The sequence below is a fragment of the Rhineura floridana genome, chromosome 18 (genome assembly GCF_030035675.1).
Source record: "Rhineura floridana isolate rRhiFlo1 chromosome 18, rRhiFlo1.hap2, whole genome shotgun sequence".
In the NCBI taxonomy this organism is placed as follows: domain Eukaryota; kingdom Metazoa; phylum Chordata; class Lepidosauria; order Squamata; family Rhineuridae; genus Rhineura; species Rhineura floridana.
The window spans coordinates 25,292,968-25,308,149 of record NC_084497.1 but is presented as its reverse complement, the minus strand read 5'-3'; the positions used below and the strand labels follow the sequence as shown (position 1 = coordinate 25,308,149).

Below are 15,182 nucleotides of genomic sequence, written 5' to 3'. Positions count from 1 at the left end.
AATGGAACCCGGAAGCTTGACAGAAAGTCAGAAAGGGAGAACTGGAGTACTCCATTTTTGCCAATAGAAACCACTCCTCCCAGCAGCTCAAATACACTAGCAAGGGCCAAACATGCTTTCGATCATTTTGCAGAGGTCAGTGGACTGTTGGCTCCAACGTGTTTGTCTGAAGAGTCACGTTTTGCTCTATAGCAGGAGTGAGGAACCCACTGCCCTCCCGATGGGGTTGGCCTCCAACTCCTGTCAAGCTCCCAGCCACCATGGGCAATGGCCAGGAATGATGGGAGTTGTAGTCCAGCAGCCTCTGAAGAGCCACAGCTTCTCCATCACTGCTTTATAGAGATGGTCAAGCAGCACTGAAAAGCCCTCGGTATAAATGCTTAACGATATTACAATTTCTTCTTGTTTGTCGAAACTTTCAGAGCACTTTGGTCGAATAGCTTCCGGGATGGATACTGCTGAAATAATTCCGCAAAGCTGTCTGGACGCAACACCTGTGGAACACCCTCTTTCTATGGAAGAAGTCACTGAGATTAGGTTGGGCAAGGTAACAAATTGATGGAGAAACAGTCTGGGTAGTACCCAGCTTAGTGCTGCTCACCATAGAGTAGGGAAGGTGAGAAATTTGATTCAGTTTGCATTTCAAGCTGAATCTGATCAAATTCGCAATTTCCAAAACAATATGAGAATTGAAACACAGCCATCCTTTGAAATTTGCACCTGACTGAATTGCAATGCAGTTTGCCAACCAAGCAAGGTTTACAAAACTGCATATATTAGGGGGAAAGGGTGTGCATGAAAATGAATATACTTGTGAAAACTACATACAAAGATGCATTATATATTGCTTGCAAGCATGTGCACATTAGTCAAAACTGACTACAAAAAATGTATATATTAGGAGAAATTCACACTAAAATGCTGAAGAATTTTCAGGAGGATTTTTTTAAACACACACACACAAAATTGCTGCAGAAATGTGAAAAAATGAATTTAAAGTTGGAAAAATGAAAAACTGACAGAACGGAAATTGACATATCTTTCCATCTCTATAGTAGAGCCATTGAAATTAATGAAGGTCTGTGTTCTGAAACAATCCTGTGTGCTTCCTGGTGCATGGAATTGGCAGAAATCACTCTTGTGCTGAAGCTCGCCACTAGGTTATGATACTTGGTGCAAACCTCATGGAACCCAGTAGTGCGCCCTTCCTAACCTATTTTTTTTCCTATCCTTTTTTGGAGCAAAAAATCTTAATTTCACATATACGCTCATGGGGTCTGAACTGGCGGTGACCGACCAGGAGAGAGACCTTGGGGTTGTAGTGGACAGCACGATGAAAATGTCGACCCAGTGTGCGGCAGCTGTGAAAAAGGCAAATTCCATGCTAGCGATAATTAGGAAAGGTATTGAAAATAAAACAGCCGATATCATAATGCCGTTGTATAAATCTATGGTGCGGCCGCATTTGGAATACTGTGTACAGTTCTGGTCGGCTCATCTCAAAAAGGATATTATAGAGTTGGAAAAGGTTCAGAGGAGGGCAACCAGAATGATCAAGGGGATGGAGCGACTCCCTTACGAGGAAAGGTTGTAGCATTTGGGGCTTTTTAGTTTAGAGAAAAGGCGGGTCAGAGGAGACATGATAGAAGTGTATAAAATTATGCATGGCATTGAGAAAGTGGATAGAGAAAAGTTCTTCTCCCTCTCTCATAATACTAGAACTCGTGGACATTCAAAGAAGCTGAATGTTGGAAGATTCAGGACAGACAAAAGGAAGTACTTCTTTACTCAGCGCATAGTTAAACTATGGAATTTGCTCCCACATGATGCAGTAATGGCCACCAGCTTGGATGGCTTTAAGAGAAGATTAGACAAATTCATGGAGGACAGGGCTATCAATGGCTACTAGCCGTGATGGCTGTGCTGTGCCACCCTAGTCAGAGGCAGCATGCTTCTGAAAACCAGTTGCCGGAAGCCTCGGGAGGGGAGAGTGTTCTTGCACTCGGGTCCTGCTTGCGGGCTTCCCTCAGGCACCTGGTTGGCCACTGTGAGAACAGGCTGCTGGACTAGATGGGCCACTGGCCTGATCCAGCAGGCTCTTCTTATGTTCTTATGTTCTTAAATAAACATGAATAGGTTTGAATTTCATCATAAAGGATGCAACTGACAAAATATTGGGTTGTTTTCAACGAAGTCCTACTCAGAGTAGACTCATTGAAATGATTGGACTCAAGTTAGTTAGTTATTGCTACATTTATACCCCACCTTTCCTCCAAGGAGCTCAAGGAGGCATGCAAATATGGTCCTCCCCTTCTCGGTTTTGTCCTCACAACAACCCTGTGAGGTAGGTTAAAACTGAGAGACCGTGATTGGCCCAAGGTCACCCAGCGAGCTTCATGGCCGAGCGGATTTGAATCCTGGTCTACCAGGTCCCAGTCCAACACTCTAACCACTACGCCATAGTAGCTGTATTAAACTCAGTGGATCTACTCTGAGCAGAACTAGCGTCAGATACCATCCATTGCCTTCATATGGCTGTTTTATTCTGGAGTGATAAAAACCCTCTAAAAGTGGATGGGAAAGGATGCAGAATCAAGACTAAAAGGAATTGAAATTTATTTATTTATTTATTTATTGAATTTCTTAGTCGCCCATCTGGCTGGCTATCCAGCCACTCTGGGCAACGTACAAAATAAACATACAAATACAATAAGCATTAAAAATCTGGAAACCAGAATAATAAAATCTAGCCCACCTTTAAAAGTAAGCAATCACCGCCCACTGCCTTTGGAAAGTTGCGCTTTCGTCGCTCTTTTTCCTTGCCATGCAGGTCACCGAAGGTGAGATCGGACCCTTCAGCTCCATCAAACTTCAGATTATTTTCACCCCAGCCATTCCTGGGGATGCTCAGGCTGATTTTGAGATTACCTTTGACAACCCAGACTGCAAACCAGTGAGTAATTTGGGGTGTGGGTTTTTTTAGAGTTTTGTTCTTTGTTTTGCTGGTGCTAGGATGTGCTGTAGAACAGGAAACCTTTTTCAGTTCAAGGGCCGCATTATCGAATGGGCAACTTGCCAGCAGCGCATACCAGTGATGGGCATGGCAAGGGCAGAAGCAGAGGTGTTTTGAAACAAGCCGGTCCCTCCCTAAGCCGATCAGAGCTTTCAAAGCACTTTACCGCCAGCTTTAATACTTGACTAGAGCAGACGAAAACCGACAGGGAATGTGTGGCCCTCCAAATATTGTTGGACTCCCATCAGCCCCAGCCAGCATGGCCAAAGGTCAAGGAGGATGGGGGCTGCGGCCCAACAATATCTAAAGGGCCACAGATGTTCCGCATCCCTAGACAAAACAAAGGTATCTTCTGCTCTCCGACTTAGTGTGGGCTCCCAAGAGCGCTGGGGAAGCCGCCGAACCTCAACATTTTTGGAGCAGCCATTTTTTCAGCCTGTCGAGCCCGTTCCCCCTTACACTTTACTTCGCCCTTCTTCATATTTAGTTGCGCTTTAGCGCCATTGCTGTTTCTGTGGCCGTGCCTGTATGGGTGCCGAATTCAGACGTCGACCTCAAAATCTGCATGTACGACAGGCTTTACCAGGACTGCATCATCGTTCAGAGCAGGTGCGTGACCCCGATAACACACTCGCTTCCGCTTTTCTTCCCTCGCTGAACTTATTGGAGCGCAACCGGTTCTTAAATTTGCCCTCGCTCTCAAACATAATCCTATTCCTGTGCACTTGGGAGGAAATCTAAACTGAACTCAATGGAACCTCCTATTGAGCAGGCACGTCTAGGGTCACACGTCAGTGGATTAATCTCCTGGGAGCTCTCCCGAGTCTTCTGAAGCACACTTTCAATCTAACACAGCATTGGTGGAGAACCTGTGGCCCTCCAGATGTTGCTGAACGACATCTCCTTTCTTCCCTGGCTGTTGGCTGTGCCTGCCAGGGCTGACAGGAGCTGTCATGCGGCAACATTTGGAGGGCCAAAGGTTCCCCACAAAACTGCTGTGTGGATTTGAGGCTTCCCTCTGTGCCCCTGTTGTAGCCTCCAGTCTCACAGCCCCTCCATCCCATTGTTAGTGGGCCTCAGCCTCTTTCTTCTCCATACTGTATCATTCTTTGTTTTCCCCTGAGAGACAGGCAAAGGCCTCTTAAGTTCTTTCCTTAAGTTTACTTCTCCACATTTCTGCAGCAGTGTGCCACTGAAAATGGAAGAAGCTCTCATGAAAGTTCATTATCATTTTTGGTGCAGATTTCTCTGGATGTGCACGTTTTCGCAAGCAAACTTCCCCAACGTAATGCAGTTTTGTAAATGTCGCAAAAGCGTGCATGTTTGCTCCCACTTTCCCCTTAGATGCTTATCTTTGTACACATTATGTGGTTATTTTGGAAAAGTGAGAATCTCGAGGAAAGCTGCGTTCCGGTTGGCGTGCTGTTTCAGGAAGTGCCAATCAGGGCGTTTCGCGTTAATATGTGAACCAAAACGAATTTCTCCCTCATCCGTACATTTATTATTTCTTTCATGTATTAAATTTCTATCCAGCCCTTCTTCCCAAAGAGCCAGACATCCAGCCCTTCTCTTCTCAAGCACGCATAAGCAAACATTATTCAGCCACACTGACAGCGTTTCGCAGACATCTGTTGGGATTATATCTAACCCTCACTGAGTAATAGCATTATTTTGATCTTGTAGAAATGATAGGATTTGGGTTTGGTTTTTTGGCTTTTTTGCAACAAACATCCTCCCTCATACAAACCAGGTTCAGGTTCATTTTATTGTATTTGACTAAAAGCCATCACAAACCGAATAAGAAAATATATATACAATAACAAAGTGCAGACAGATTCAGTTTAACAAATCCTCTGTACAATCCACTGCAATTGCTCATGCAAACCATGTAGGCTCAGTTTTAGCTTTTAGAGTTGTGTTGCCTTCCTTGACCAGCTATTGCTGACTCAACTTTTGCTCAGCCCTCGGATCCTGCCAGCTAGATGCTGAGTCTTGCTATTTTTAACTCTGCTTTGCATTCCATTTAAACTCAAGCAAATAAGATTGATTTTTTAATTTGTTTTTCTTTCCCCCCTTTTCTTTCCTTTTTACTATTTCTGTTGGAAGGCAGACATTCTCAGCTCCTTACTAGAATTAGACACCACTGAGATTCTTCACAGTTGGAAGGAAATGGATAAAGCTGTTATCTCAGAAATTCAGCTTACAACTGTGACAAATATGTAAGAGACTTTCCTGGATCTAGATAACCCCCACTGCCAGGACCAAGATTATAAGTATAGAGGCAGAGTGTCTTTGCTATCAGATCCATTTGATTCATCCTTCCAAATCCCAGGTTTTGAAGTGTTCCTCTTAGAAAGCTGTCAAGTTGCTTTGCCCAATACATAACCTGCATTTTTTTTAAAAAAAACCAAACACACACAAACATATATATATAGCTTTCTTTATATGCTGTTGATGGATCAATGTTTGGTTTTTTTATGTTTAGTTTTTTCTGTCTGTCTATCTATCTAGAGTCAGATCTGTCAGTAGCTCAGTGGAAAGCCAACTCAGATCTCCCTCTTTTCTTTACAGAGCATCAATTGCCCTGCGCTTGAAGTTTGATGTTTGCAAGGAACTCGCCAACCACATGGAGCTGCTTCCAAAGACGGGCTACATCCAAGCACATTCATTGTTTAGCGTGCAGCTGAAGTTTCTGCCAAGGTAGGCTTCAACAATCCATGCCCAGGTCTCTCAATTTTATTTATGAGTTGACAACACTCTTGCTATTGTTGCCATTACCCATCCTTCACCAGCAGGCCCCAGGGTGGATCACAACCGTTCAGAATTCGGAATTAAAAACAGTTAAAGCAATAGCCCACCTTTTTCTGTCAAAAGGTCCCAAGAGCAACCTGCCAAAAGTTTAGAACAATCAAAATCATATAAAGGCTTAGAATAAAACCATCTTGAGATGCTATTGAAAGGAGAAGTGGAAACGTCTGGTGGGGCTGTTCCACTGTCAGGGCCCCACTACGTGGCCTTTGGAGAACTCTGTGCAGGCAGGCAGTTTCCTCCAGGAGAAGGTGGGCTTTCAGATATCCTGGGCCTAAACTGTTGTTGGGGCACAGGGAGGGCTGTAGCTCAGGGGCAAAGCATCTGCTTGGCATGCAGAAGGTCCCAGGTTCAATCCCCAGTGGCATCTTCAGGGAGGGCTGGGAATGTTTCCAATTTAAAACTCTGGAGAGCCCCTGCCAGTCAGTGCAGTTGATACTGAGCTAGATGGACCAACGGTCTGACTCAGAATAAGTCTACTTCCTATGTTCCGTTGTTGTTGTTATAATACATTTCTCTTCCACCTTTTCTCCAAGAAGCTCAGTGAAGCATACATGGTACTTTCTCTACTTTCACCCTCACAACAACCCTGTGAGGTAGGCTGAGAGAAAATGACGGGCCCAAGGTTACCCAGTGACAGGGGAATGTGTTGAAAAATGTGGGGTGAGCAAATGGCTAATGGGAAGACGTGCGGGCACCACACAAGCAAATTGGGATGGAAGCAGGACAAATGTTCATTGTTGTATAACTGCCCTGTAAAAGAAATCAGGATAATTGCTCAATAGAGACCAGCTGTAATCTAACCTCCATGTTAGTCTTTGCACAAGCAAATCAGATGAATGCTCAGTAAATAACATCTGGAGGGCCGCTGCGCTCCTGCTGGGAGGAAGGGCGGGATATAAATCAAATAATAAATAAATAAATAAGTACATGTAGGATTGTACCATTGGTATGTAATTGTACGACCTTGACTCAGAGTGCAAGGGAAAAGGGAAGATGTGATAACCGACCTGTCCTCAGGTTAATTAAAAAGGAAAGATGGATTACCAATTCATCAAACCATAGCATGTAAACTACACAGGTGTGAACAATGTACAGGCAGATCCACACCATACATTTAAAGCACATGTGCCGTATGTGACTTCCCCAAAAGAATCCTGGGAATTGTAGCTTGTTAAGGGTGCTGGCAATCTGTGAGGAGGGAAACTACAGTTCCCAGGATTCTTTGGGGGAAGTCATGTGCTTTAAAGGTGTGTGTTTGGTTGAAGAGCTGCATCTCAACATTCAGATGTGCCCATTTATTTTTATTTATTTATTAATTAAATTTATATCCCACCCTTCCTCTCAGAAAGAGCCCAGGGTGGCGTTTTTGAAAAATGTCTGTCATCATTCAGTCCTCATATTGTATTGGAAAGTGTGACTTTGATGTGATAAATTTGGCTTTCAGTGTGAAGCGAATCAAATTTCTTCCCTATCCCTAAATATTTTGCATGGAGGATGGGGTCATGGCGGGAAACCAAATTTGTATGAAGTTGTACCGTCTCGCTAGTAGCCCATTTGTTCAAAGCAGAAGACTCCAAGATAGAATGCTGTCTCCCTGGAGACACAATGGGAAAATCCACTTTGGGCTTTAGGACCCAGGGATTATAAATAGGGAGATGGATCTAAAAAGGATATACTGTACTAATTTGGCTCAAACTTGCAAATGAGCTCTGGCAAACGATTCCCTACACATCCCCTCTCCGTGGTGGGTAATCAGATAGACGGAGCTGGTCTTTAAAACTGTCCGTGCAGCCTGTTCTTAGTTCAGAATCTGTGTGAGGTTGCCTTCCTATTGATAATGACTCAGAGGAGCTGGTAATTAATTAACGTCAATGTCAAAAGGAACAGATTGCTCAAGATGGGCGTCTCATCTGCGCTCCCTGACTACAGCTGCGGCCGAGGAAGGTTACATACTGATTACCAAGCAAGTTTCCAAAGGCCTATTTATAGCCGTCAATATTTTCCTAGGAAAAAAGCGATGCATCAGTTAAATACTTTCTTAAAACTCCGGCAAATACAACACTGCCCCATAATCAGCTCCCTTTAGTAACTCAAGCCGCAAACCCTTATGGTAGCATTAATGGGAATTACGGGCAAAGAAAGAAAGGACAAAACCCTTCAATGGCCTTTGTCATCCCGGCGTGGAATTGGTACTTAAAAATGTGCCATAGCACAAAACAAGCCTGGATTTTAGACTATCCGCATTGCAGAAATCAGCTGCAACCGGTGCCATGATTTCACACAGCGTTTTGGATGGGGGCGGGGAAGTTTTTATTTCAGGTTTTGAATCAGGTAGGTGAATTTGTGACTTCATTTGCAGGTTTTAAAATTAATTAAGTGAAACCCATTTCCTATCAGCCACCGCTCTTCAGGATGATCCCTCAAACAACAGATTCTTCTGCTTTTCTTTCCTCCTGTTCACACCATCACATTCTGTCCGGGGATTCTCATTGATCCCTTCAGCAATAAAGAGCATAAACACACTCTTAACACCCGATTCCCGCAGTCTGGTGGTCTTGGGTCTTTCGAGAATATGTGGTACTTTCCATTTTCAGGCTCTCTCTCCCGGAAGATGCAAAGAAGTACTTTGATGAAAAAACAGGAGTTCTGGAAGTCCCAATGACAATAATTGTTTCAGATCAGGTCAGTGGTGCACAATTCAGCTGCTTGCTATTGGAGAACGATGGAGGATTGTGCCCTGCTCAGGCCGGGGGAGAGCAAATGACTTGGGTAGCCCAGCACCCATCAGCAGTGAGAAACAGAGAAACAGAGAAACAGGTACAGCAGAGGTGGGGAATCTCAGGTCTGGAAGCCAAATGTGGCCCTCCATGCCTCTCTCCCTGACCCCCAAGACTCTCCCTAGGCCACACTCCCTCTCCCCAGGCCTCTTCACTGACCCAGCTGAGTCTTTTCGCATGTCTGAATGTGTCCTTGATCTGTGATAATGCTTCTTGCATGCCTGGATGTTGGATGGAAAAATGTGTGCACAGAACCCTCTGACTTTTGCATGGCTGGGACATACAGTACTGCACAAAGGTAAGTCACATCCATTGCCCTGCTCACTTTTGCCTCTAACCCTCCCACTTTGGCTCTGGCCCCTGCCCATCCCCTGCCGCATAGCCCCCAGAAGGTTACCTACGACTGTATGCAGCCCTTGTGCCGAAAAAGGTTCTTCATTCCTGACGTTCAGGGCCTGAGTTGGAATGTGTTCCTTCAGGACCTAGGAGAGCTCCTTGGGATAGCAGGAGTTGCCCTTACGAAGTCTATAGCTGTATCCTGATGCATGGGGCTCCGTTTTAATTGTTTAAAATATGTTTCTCATGATGTTGTGTCTTTCTCGGGGCATATCTACAAAACTGGGCACACTGTTTTCATGGTTTCTGCCTAAGGATCTCTGGGAATTGTATTTATGGTAGAAGGCGTGGAGAGATACCTCTATCAAAATTCTTAGGACCTACAGTATTTATTTATTTATTTATTTATTTATATATTATTTGATTTCAGGAGCCCAGGGCGGCAACTACACCAAACTAGCGACTGGGCTAAAGTCACCCAAGGAGCTTCACAGTTGAGTGGGAATTTGAACCTGGGTCTCTCTGGTCCCAGGCCAACTTTCTAACCTCTGCACCACCATGACTCATGTTCTCGTTTCAGAGCAAGCCAGTTGAATTTACCGTCCATGCCATCGTCACCCCCTCGGATTTGGAGATCAGCCCAACCGAGGTGGACTTTGGATTCTGTTCTATCTATGAAGCTGTCCAAACAACAATCGTGCTAACAAACAAAGGCATCCTTCCCCAAGAATTTGGGTTTGTGGGTCTCCCTGAGGTATATACCTGCTGCTCAATTTCAAGTGCAATAAATGTTCTGCAGGGATTTGCAGTTAAGCAGAGGATTACTCCCTAATGGTTATGATCAGAGTTCTGTATATTTCATTTGGGGGGGGAATCTACACCAAGAAGAACCGAATTCTGCATCCTGTATAAATTATACAGTCTGAGCAAATGTATACAAGTTTTCTTACTTTGTATGATATATTCTGGCATGTTAACGATTAATTAATTCTGGTTTTGCTCATCCTGAGAAGAGGTGTGTAGGCACCACCCACATTTTCAAGTATATCTTTCCATAGCCATGAGGGCTAGGAACCTGCTTTTTTTTTTTTTACATGGAGATTTTCAGGAAGCATAATTATGTGCCCACTTTTTCTGTGCTCCCTCAGAATCTAAGCATAGTTCTGATTATGACAAATATGGACCAAGTTAATATCTGCTCCAGATCAGTGAGTTAGGCTATGTGTTCCCCCGCTTCCATTTGATATATGGTATGTTCTTTGCGGGGGGGGAACTATATTCCTTAATATATTCATTATCCTGCTTTACTTCCTTTTGAAAGTTTGTAGAAATTCAGCCCAATGATGGATTTGGAATACTGCTCCCTCTTGAAAGCTTGAACCTGGACATCATCTTCAAAGCCAAGCAAGCAAAGGAATACAGTTTTGACCTGACTTGCAAGACGGAAATCAACAGGTACGTGCAGCGTTTCGAGTCCGTGGGGGGTTTGGACAATGAGGCAGGATGATAAGATTGCAGTCCCCAGTCCACGGTTTACCAGTGACAGGCAAAGTAGAGAGTGGGAGCGAAGCCACGGCTAACCTGTATCTGCCTGCATTCACAGTGGCCACTTTTGTCCGCTTAACCAGGAACCACGGGCTGCTTCCAGGCAACCTCTTTATTGAGCAAACGGAGATTAGACGGTGTTGGCTATTTAATGAGCATCCATTCTGTTGGCAAGACAGTGAAACCATGTTGCAGTGCTGGCTGGTGGCTCCATGTGGAATCCGCTCTGGGTTTTAGACCGAATTTCAAGAAGCTGTCCAATGTGCTGAAGCCTGTTTCTAAAACAGGCTCAGCACCATGGACAGCTCCTTGAAAGTTCAGACTAAAAGCCGGAGTGGATTCCACTGCCCTGCTGACATGCAGCCACTAGCTGCCACTGCAGTGGCAGGTCAAAGCAAGTGTTACCTCACGCTGTCCCAGTGCATTTTCCTTGCCGCAAAAACATCCATTTTTTTGTGGAAGTGGGCTTGCTGCCCAAGGCCTCCCAACCTATGATAATTATTGCACAATTATTGTGATTGAATCCCACCCGAAAACAGCAACAGCTTGGAAGCGCCTCCAGTCTTGGGGTCATGCTGGGGGGAAATAAGCCAGGCTGAAAAGGCTGTATAGAAAAAAACAGCAGCTGGGAATACTGGGTTTAAATGCGCCTTACTACCTGTGGCTTCTGCTCAGCAAATCTTCCCCTTCCCACCCCACCCCACCTTTGCACGTTGGAGGTACACCCCAAACTGGAAATCCAGCACTTGCTGCTGAATCTGTTAGTCTGAGTGCATATATGTTCTGCTTCTAATACACCGCAAGAGAACAGTTTGCATGTAAAGGCGAATCTTACCTAATTCACACTTTCCGAAACAAATACACAAACTGGAACGTAGCTGTCCTTCGAAATTCGCCCTTCTCTGAATTTTGCAAAGGAATTCTTCAGCCAAATAATGTGTGCAGAAATGCATATACTGGGAATGCCTATATTTGTGAAAAAATACAAAAATGCATTATGTTAAGGAGGAATGCTCTGTAAAAAGGTGTGTTTTCAGCAAAGTGGCATGCAAATATGGTCTATTAGGAGAAATTTTGCACTAAAATGCTGACGAGGACTTTAAAAAATACCACAAACTGATCTGGAAATGTGGAGAGCTGATTTTATGATTGGAAAAATGAGCAGGTGAGAGAATCTGAAACCAACAGATTTGCCCATTTGCCCTCCCAGTGGGTCTACTCTGAGTATAACCTAGTTGGATGCAACCCTTGTTGCACTTCTGCAAACCTTGGCATTCCTCCAAACCTGCCGAAATGGCCCTTTGGGCCAAATAAGCAGTGCCACTCATACCTGAAACAGTGGGACTAGAGGAACTAGTTCCATCTTGTGCCATCAAAGTTTGATTTCCTTATCCAGAGCCATGGAGGTGTCGCGCAACCAGAACGGGCAGTGGGAATATCCTGCTACTTGGGTTCAATGGGATGCCAGACTCGTCATGGGGCTGATTTAAAGTGTTGGCAAGAGGGTGAGGATTGTGCCACGTCCATTTTTCCTGCTGTGTTTCCACTTTTAGAAAATTCAAGCTGTCGTGCAAGGCGGTTGGAGTCTACCCTCCTCTTGAGCTATTTCATTCCTTGGTTCAGTTTTCCGCCACCGCTCTCAATGATGTGTCGACGGCGCATCTTTTTGTGATCAATTCTCTCGCCAGCCTCAATCAGTTCACTCGCAGTGTCCCAAGAACTGGCAAGAAGGAAATGGCCCCCGTGGGGCCAACTTCCTTCCAGTTCCTCGTTCCAGAAGACTCTCCCATCACCATCATGCCGTGTGTCGGAACTGTCTTGCCTGGGAAGGTAAATTCTCTCTCTCTCTCATTCTCTCTGAGCATGTTGAAGATCTGGATGCAGTAGAGACTGCTGGCTCTGATGTCAGTGGAGCAGTAAATCCGTTCCAGGTTTTACCCCAAACTTTTCAAGAAGCTGTCCAAGGTGCTGAAATCTGTAGGTGTCAGCACCTCGAACAACTCTTTGAAATTTCAGGTTTTGGCACCTCGGACAGCTACCTGAAATTTCAGGCTAAAAGCTGGAACAGATTCACTGCCCCGCTGAAATCAGAAACACCAGTCACCACTGTCTGGATGCAAATGACCTCCACCCTTATGGAGTATTACAACCTGTGTATCTGGCCTGACACATCGTCCTAAAGGAAAATAGTAGTTTGGGAGCACACACAGATTTAACTCACATTTTGAAAAAGTCTTTTTGTTGTCTTTCTTCTGCACTAGATATAGTTCAGATGTTGTATCTAGGTAAATTCTACTCAGAGCAGAGCCACTGAAATTAATGTCCCTAAGTTAGTCGTCTCCACTAACTTCAATGGGTCTGCTCTGAGTAGGACCAGCATTGGCTACAGGTTTTCTGATAAGGACCCTGCAAACATAAAGCCCCAGAATTGGGCAATTGGGGAAGTAACATTAAAAGGATTGTGTTCGTTTGACATGCAGTGTATGTTTTGAGGATCTTGAAGAAGCCACAGAAGAAGGCTTTGAGGGTGGCCACATTGCACAGGGATGTCCTGTTGCATTTATCAGCTGTAAAGGCAGAGAAGGGCAGCCAAAACTGTCAAGGGGCTGGAGCAACTCCCTTTAAGGAAAGGTCACAAGGCTTAAAGGTGAATAAAGGGGGATGTGGTGGAGGTGTATAAGATGATGCATGGGTGTGGTGGATAGGAGACATTCCCCCGCTGCCACCTTAATACTAGAGTCCAGTGGGGTCTTGCAATGAATCTTGGTCCCATGCTATGGTCTGAAGGCACATGAGGCCAGCTCCCTGCTGAAGCTATGCAGGGAGCTATGACCCAATTGGAGACCTCATGTCGTCCATGAAGAAACACCGTTTACGGTAAGAACATATTGTTCTTTCTATCACGAAAAGAAAGGCTGGGTATAAATGCAATAAATAAATAAATGGCGGGAGATTCAGAAGAGGCAAAAGCAGGTGCTTCTTCACTCAGTAACTTTTTAAACTGTAGAATTTGCTCGCATAAGATATAATGCCAGCCACCAACTTGAATAGCTTTAAAAGGGGATTTGACAAATCCGTGAAGGCTACCAACGGCTACCAGTCATGATGGCTACATTGCCTCCAGTTCTGGAGGCTGCGCACCTCTGAACAACAGTTGCTGGGTATCGTGAGCAGCGCAGTGCTTTTACCCTCAGGTCCTGCTCATGGGCTTCCCATAGGCGACTAGTTGGCCTTTGTTGGACTACGCAGGCATTTGGCCTGATCCAGCAGCTGGGCGCTCCTGCTCTCCGCTATTGCAGACTGTCTTGCCTGACTCCAAAGATTGCACGGCCTGTTGTGCAAGGTTTCCTTTCTTCCAACCCAAATCCATTCTGCATTCTCTCTCTTTTTCTGGCCTTTCTGTCTCCCGCCCCGCTGGATGCCAGAAATGCTTGCTGGAAGTCTCCTTCCGCCCAGTCCTGGGCGATCAGCTGATCAGAATGGAGGCCATTCACCTGCTGTGCCAGGCTGCCGAAGCGAAGGCACAAATGGAGAGGAAGGCCCGGGAGTTGGAACTGCAGGTAAGTGGGGGGGTGACCTATGCCCCCACAGGTGGCTCATGGCAAAGAACGTCCGCTGCGCACGTGGCATCCTGCCGGGGGGGAAGCACGTGCAGCGTTAGGGATTGTGAAATGAGGGTACGTGGGTGGGGGGTCTTTTAACAGAACAACCGGGCTATTCTGCACCGTTTAACAGGTGAAAATAGGAGCATTGCTGTGGACACACGGGAGGGTATGTGTGGCCTGGAAGCCCTGGGGGAGGGGACGTAACTCGGATTGCCAGCATGCCACGAGCAGAAGGCAAGAGTGAATGAAACGCCTTCTGTAAAAGTTGTGGCCGATTAAACTGAGCAATTCACTTGACTTGTCTCCATTGAGGAGGTCAAATTGCATGTCACAGTGAACGAAACAGTGGGTTGTAGCCAGTACTAGTCCTACTCAGAGCAGACCCATTGAAATGAATGGAAATGACTAACTTATGTTTCTTCATTTCAGTGAGTCTACTTCCCTGAGCAGGACTTAGGAAGAGTTGTCGCCAACTGAGTCCTGCTCAGAGTAGACCCATTGGAAACGCCTCCTGCAAACTTTTCCTTCCCTCCTGCGTGCTCTGTTGTTGTTGTTGTTTAATGGCAGAGAAGGAAAGAGGAAGCCATGATGGGACGGAAAGATGGGAAGAAGCAGTCAAGCATCTCGTTCCTCAGTCAAGCCTCCAAGGACAAGAACTCCCCTCGGCCATTTGAACCGCCCAGCCCGGAAGACATATGCCCGGAGTGCGTAAGCGAAAGAGCTCTCCGCCAGCATCCCTGTGCTTACGAGCATCAGCGCATGACTGTCAGGGTGCAAGCCAGGGTTGTGGGTGGGTTGGCTTTACACTGGAGGTGGGGAGATTCCATCTCAAAATGTCCTCCTACCTGAGTACTGCTCCTTCCCTCCGATGACAAGAGTGAGTCGTTACAAGCCACTTGTTCTCAAACTCCAGAGCGGTGCTTTGTCAGCGCGCTCTCTCATTGTGGGAAATGGGAAAATGGTGGCTTGTAGCCCCCCAACGTGAGAGTAGTCAGGATAGGCTTCAGCGCTGGTGGAATTTGCTGGGGCACTGGGCTGCCAGCAGCTGCCTGAGGGTGCCAAGCGCCGAAGCTGGGCCCAGCAAAACCAAAGAAG

At 45.7% G+C, this 15,182-nt stretch overlaps 1 protein-coding gene across 6 annotated transcripts in view; it reads left to right on the top strand.

Moving 5' to 3' along the window:
* The window catches only part of CFAP74 (cilia and flagella associated protein 74), a 104,880-nt gene that overhangs the window by 57,698 nt on the left and 32,000 nt on the right, over window positions 1-15,182 (top strand). For all 6 annotated transcript variants that reach the window (XM_061601288.1, XM_061601287.1, XM_061601283.1 and 3 more), the window contains exons 19-28: window positions 423-547; window positions 2,831-2,953; window positions 3,501-3,622; window positions 5,585-5,713; window positions 8,419-8,506; window positions 9,518-9,691; window positions 10,259-10,392; window positions 12,036-12,312; window positions 13,908-14,042; window positions 14,655-14,791. In XM_061601288.1, coding sequence (XP_061457272.1) covers window positions 423-547; window positions 2,831-2,953; window positions 3,501-3,622; window positions 5,585-5,713; window positions 8,419-8,506; window positions 9,518-9,691; window positions 10,259-10,392; window positions 12,036-12,312; window positions 13,908-14,042; window positions 14,655-14,791 — 1,444 coding nt within the window. The remainder of the gene's footprint in view (window positions 1-422; window positions 548-2,830; window positions 2,954-3,500; window positions 3,623-5,584; window positions 5,714-8,418; window positions 8,507-9,517; window positions 9,692-10,258; window positions 10,393-12,035; window positions 12,313-13,907; window positions 14,043-14,654; window positions 14,792-15,182) is intronic.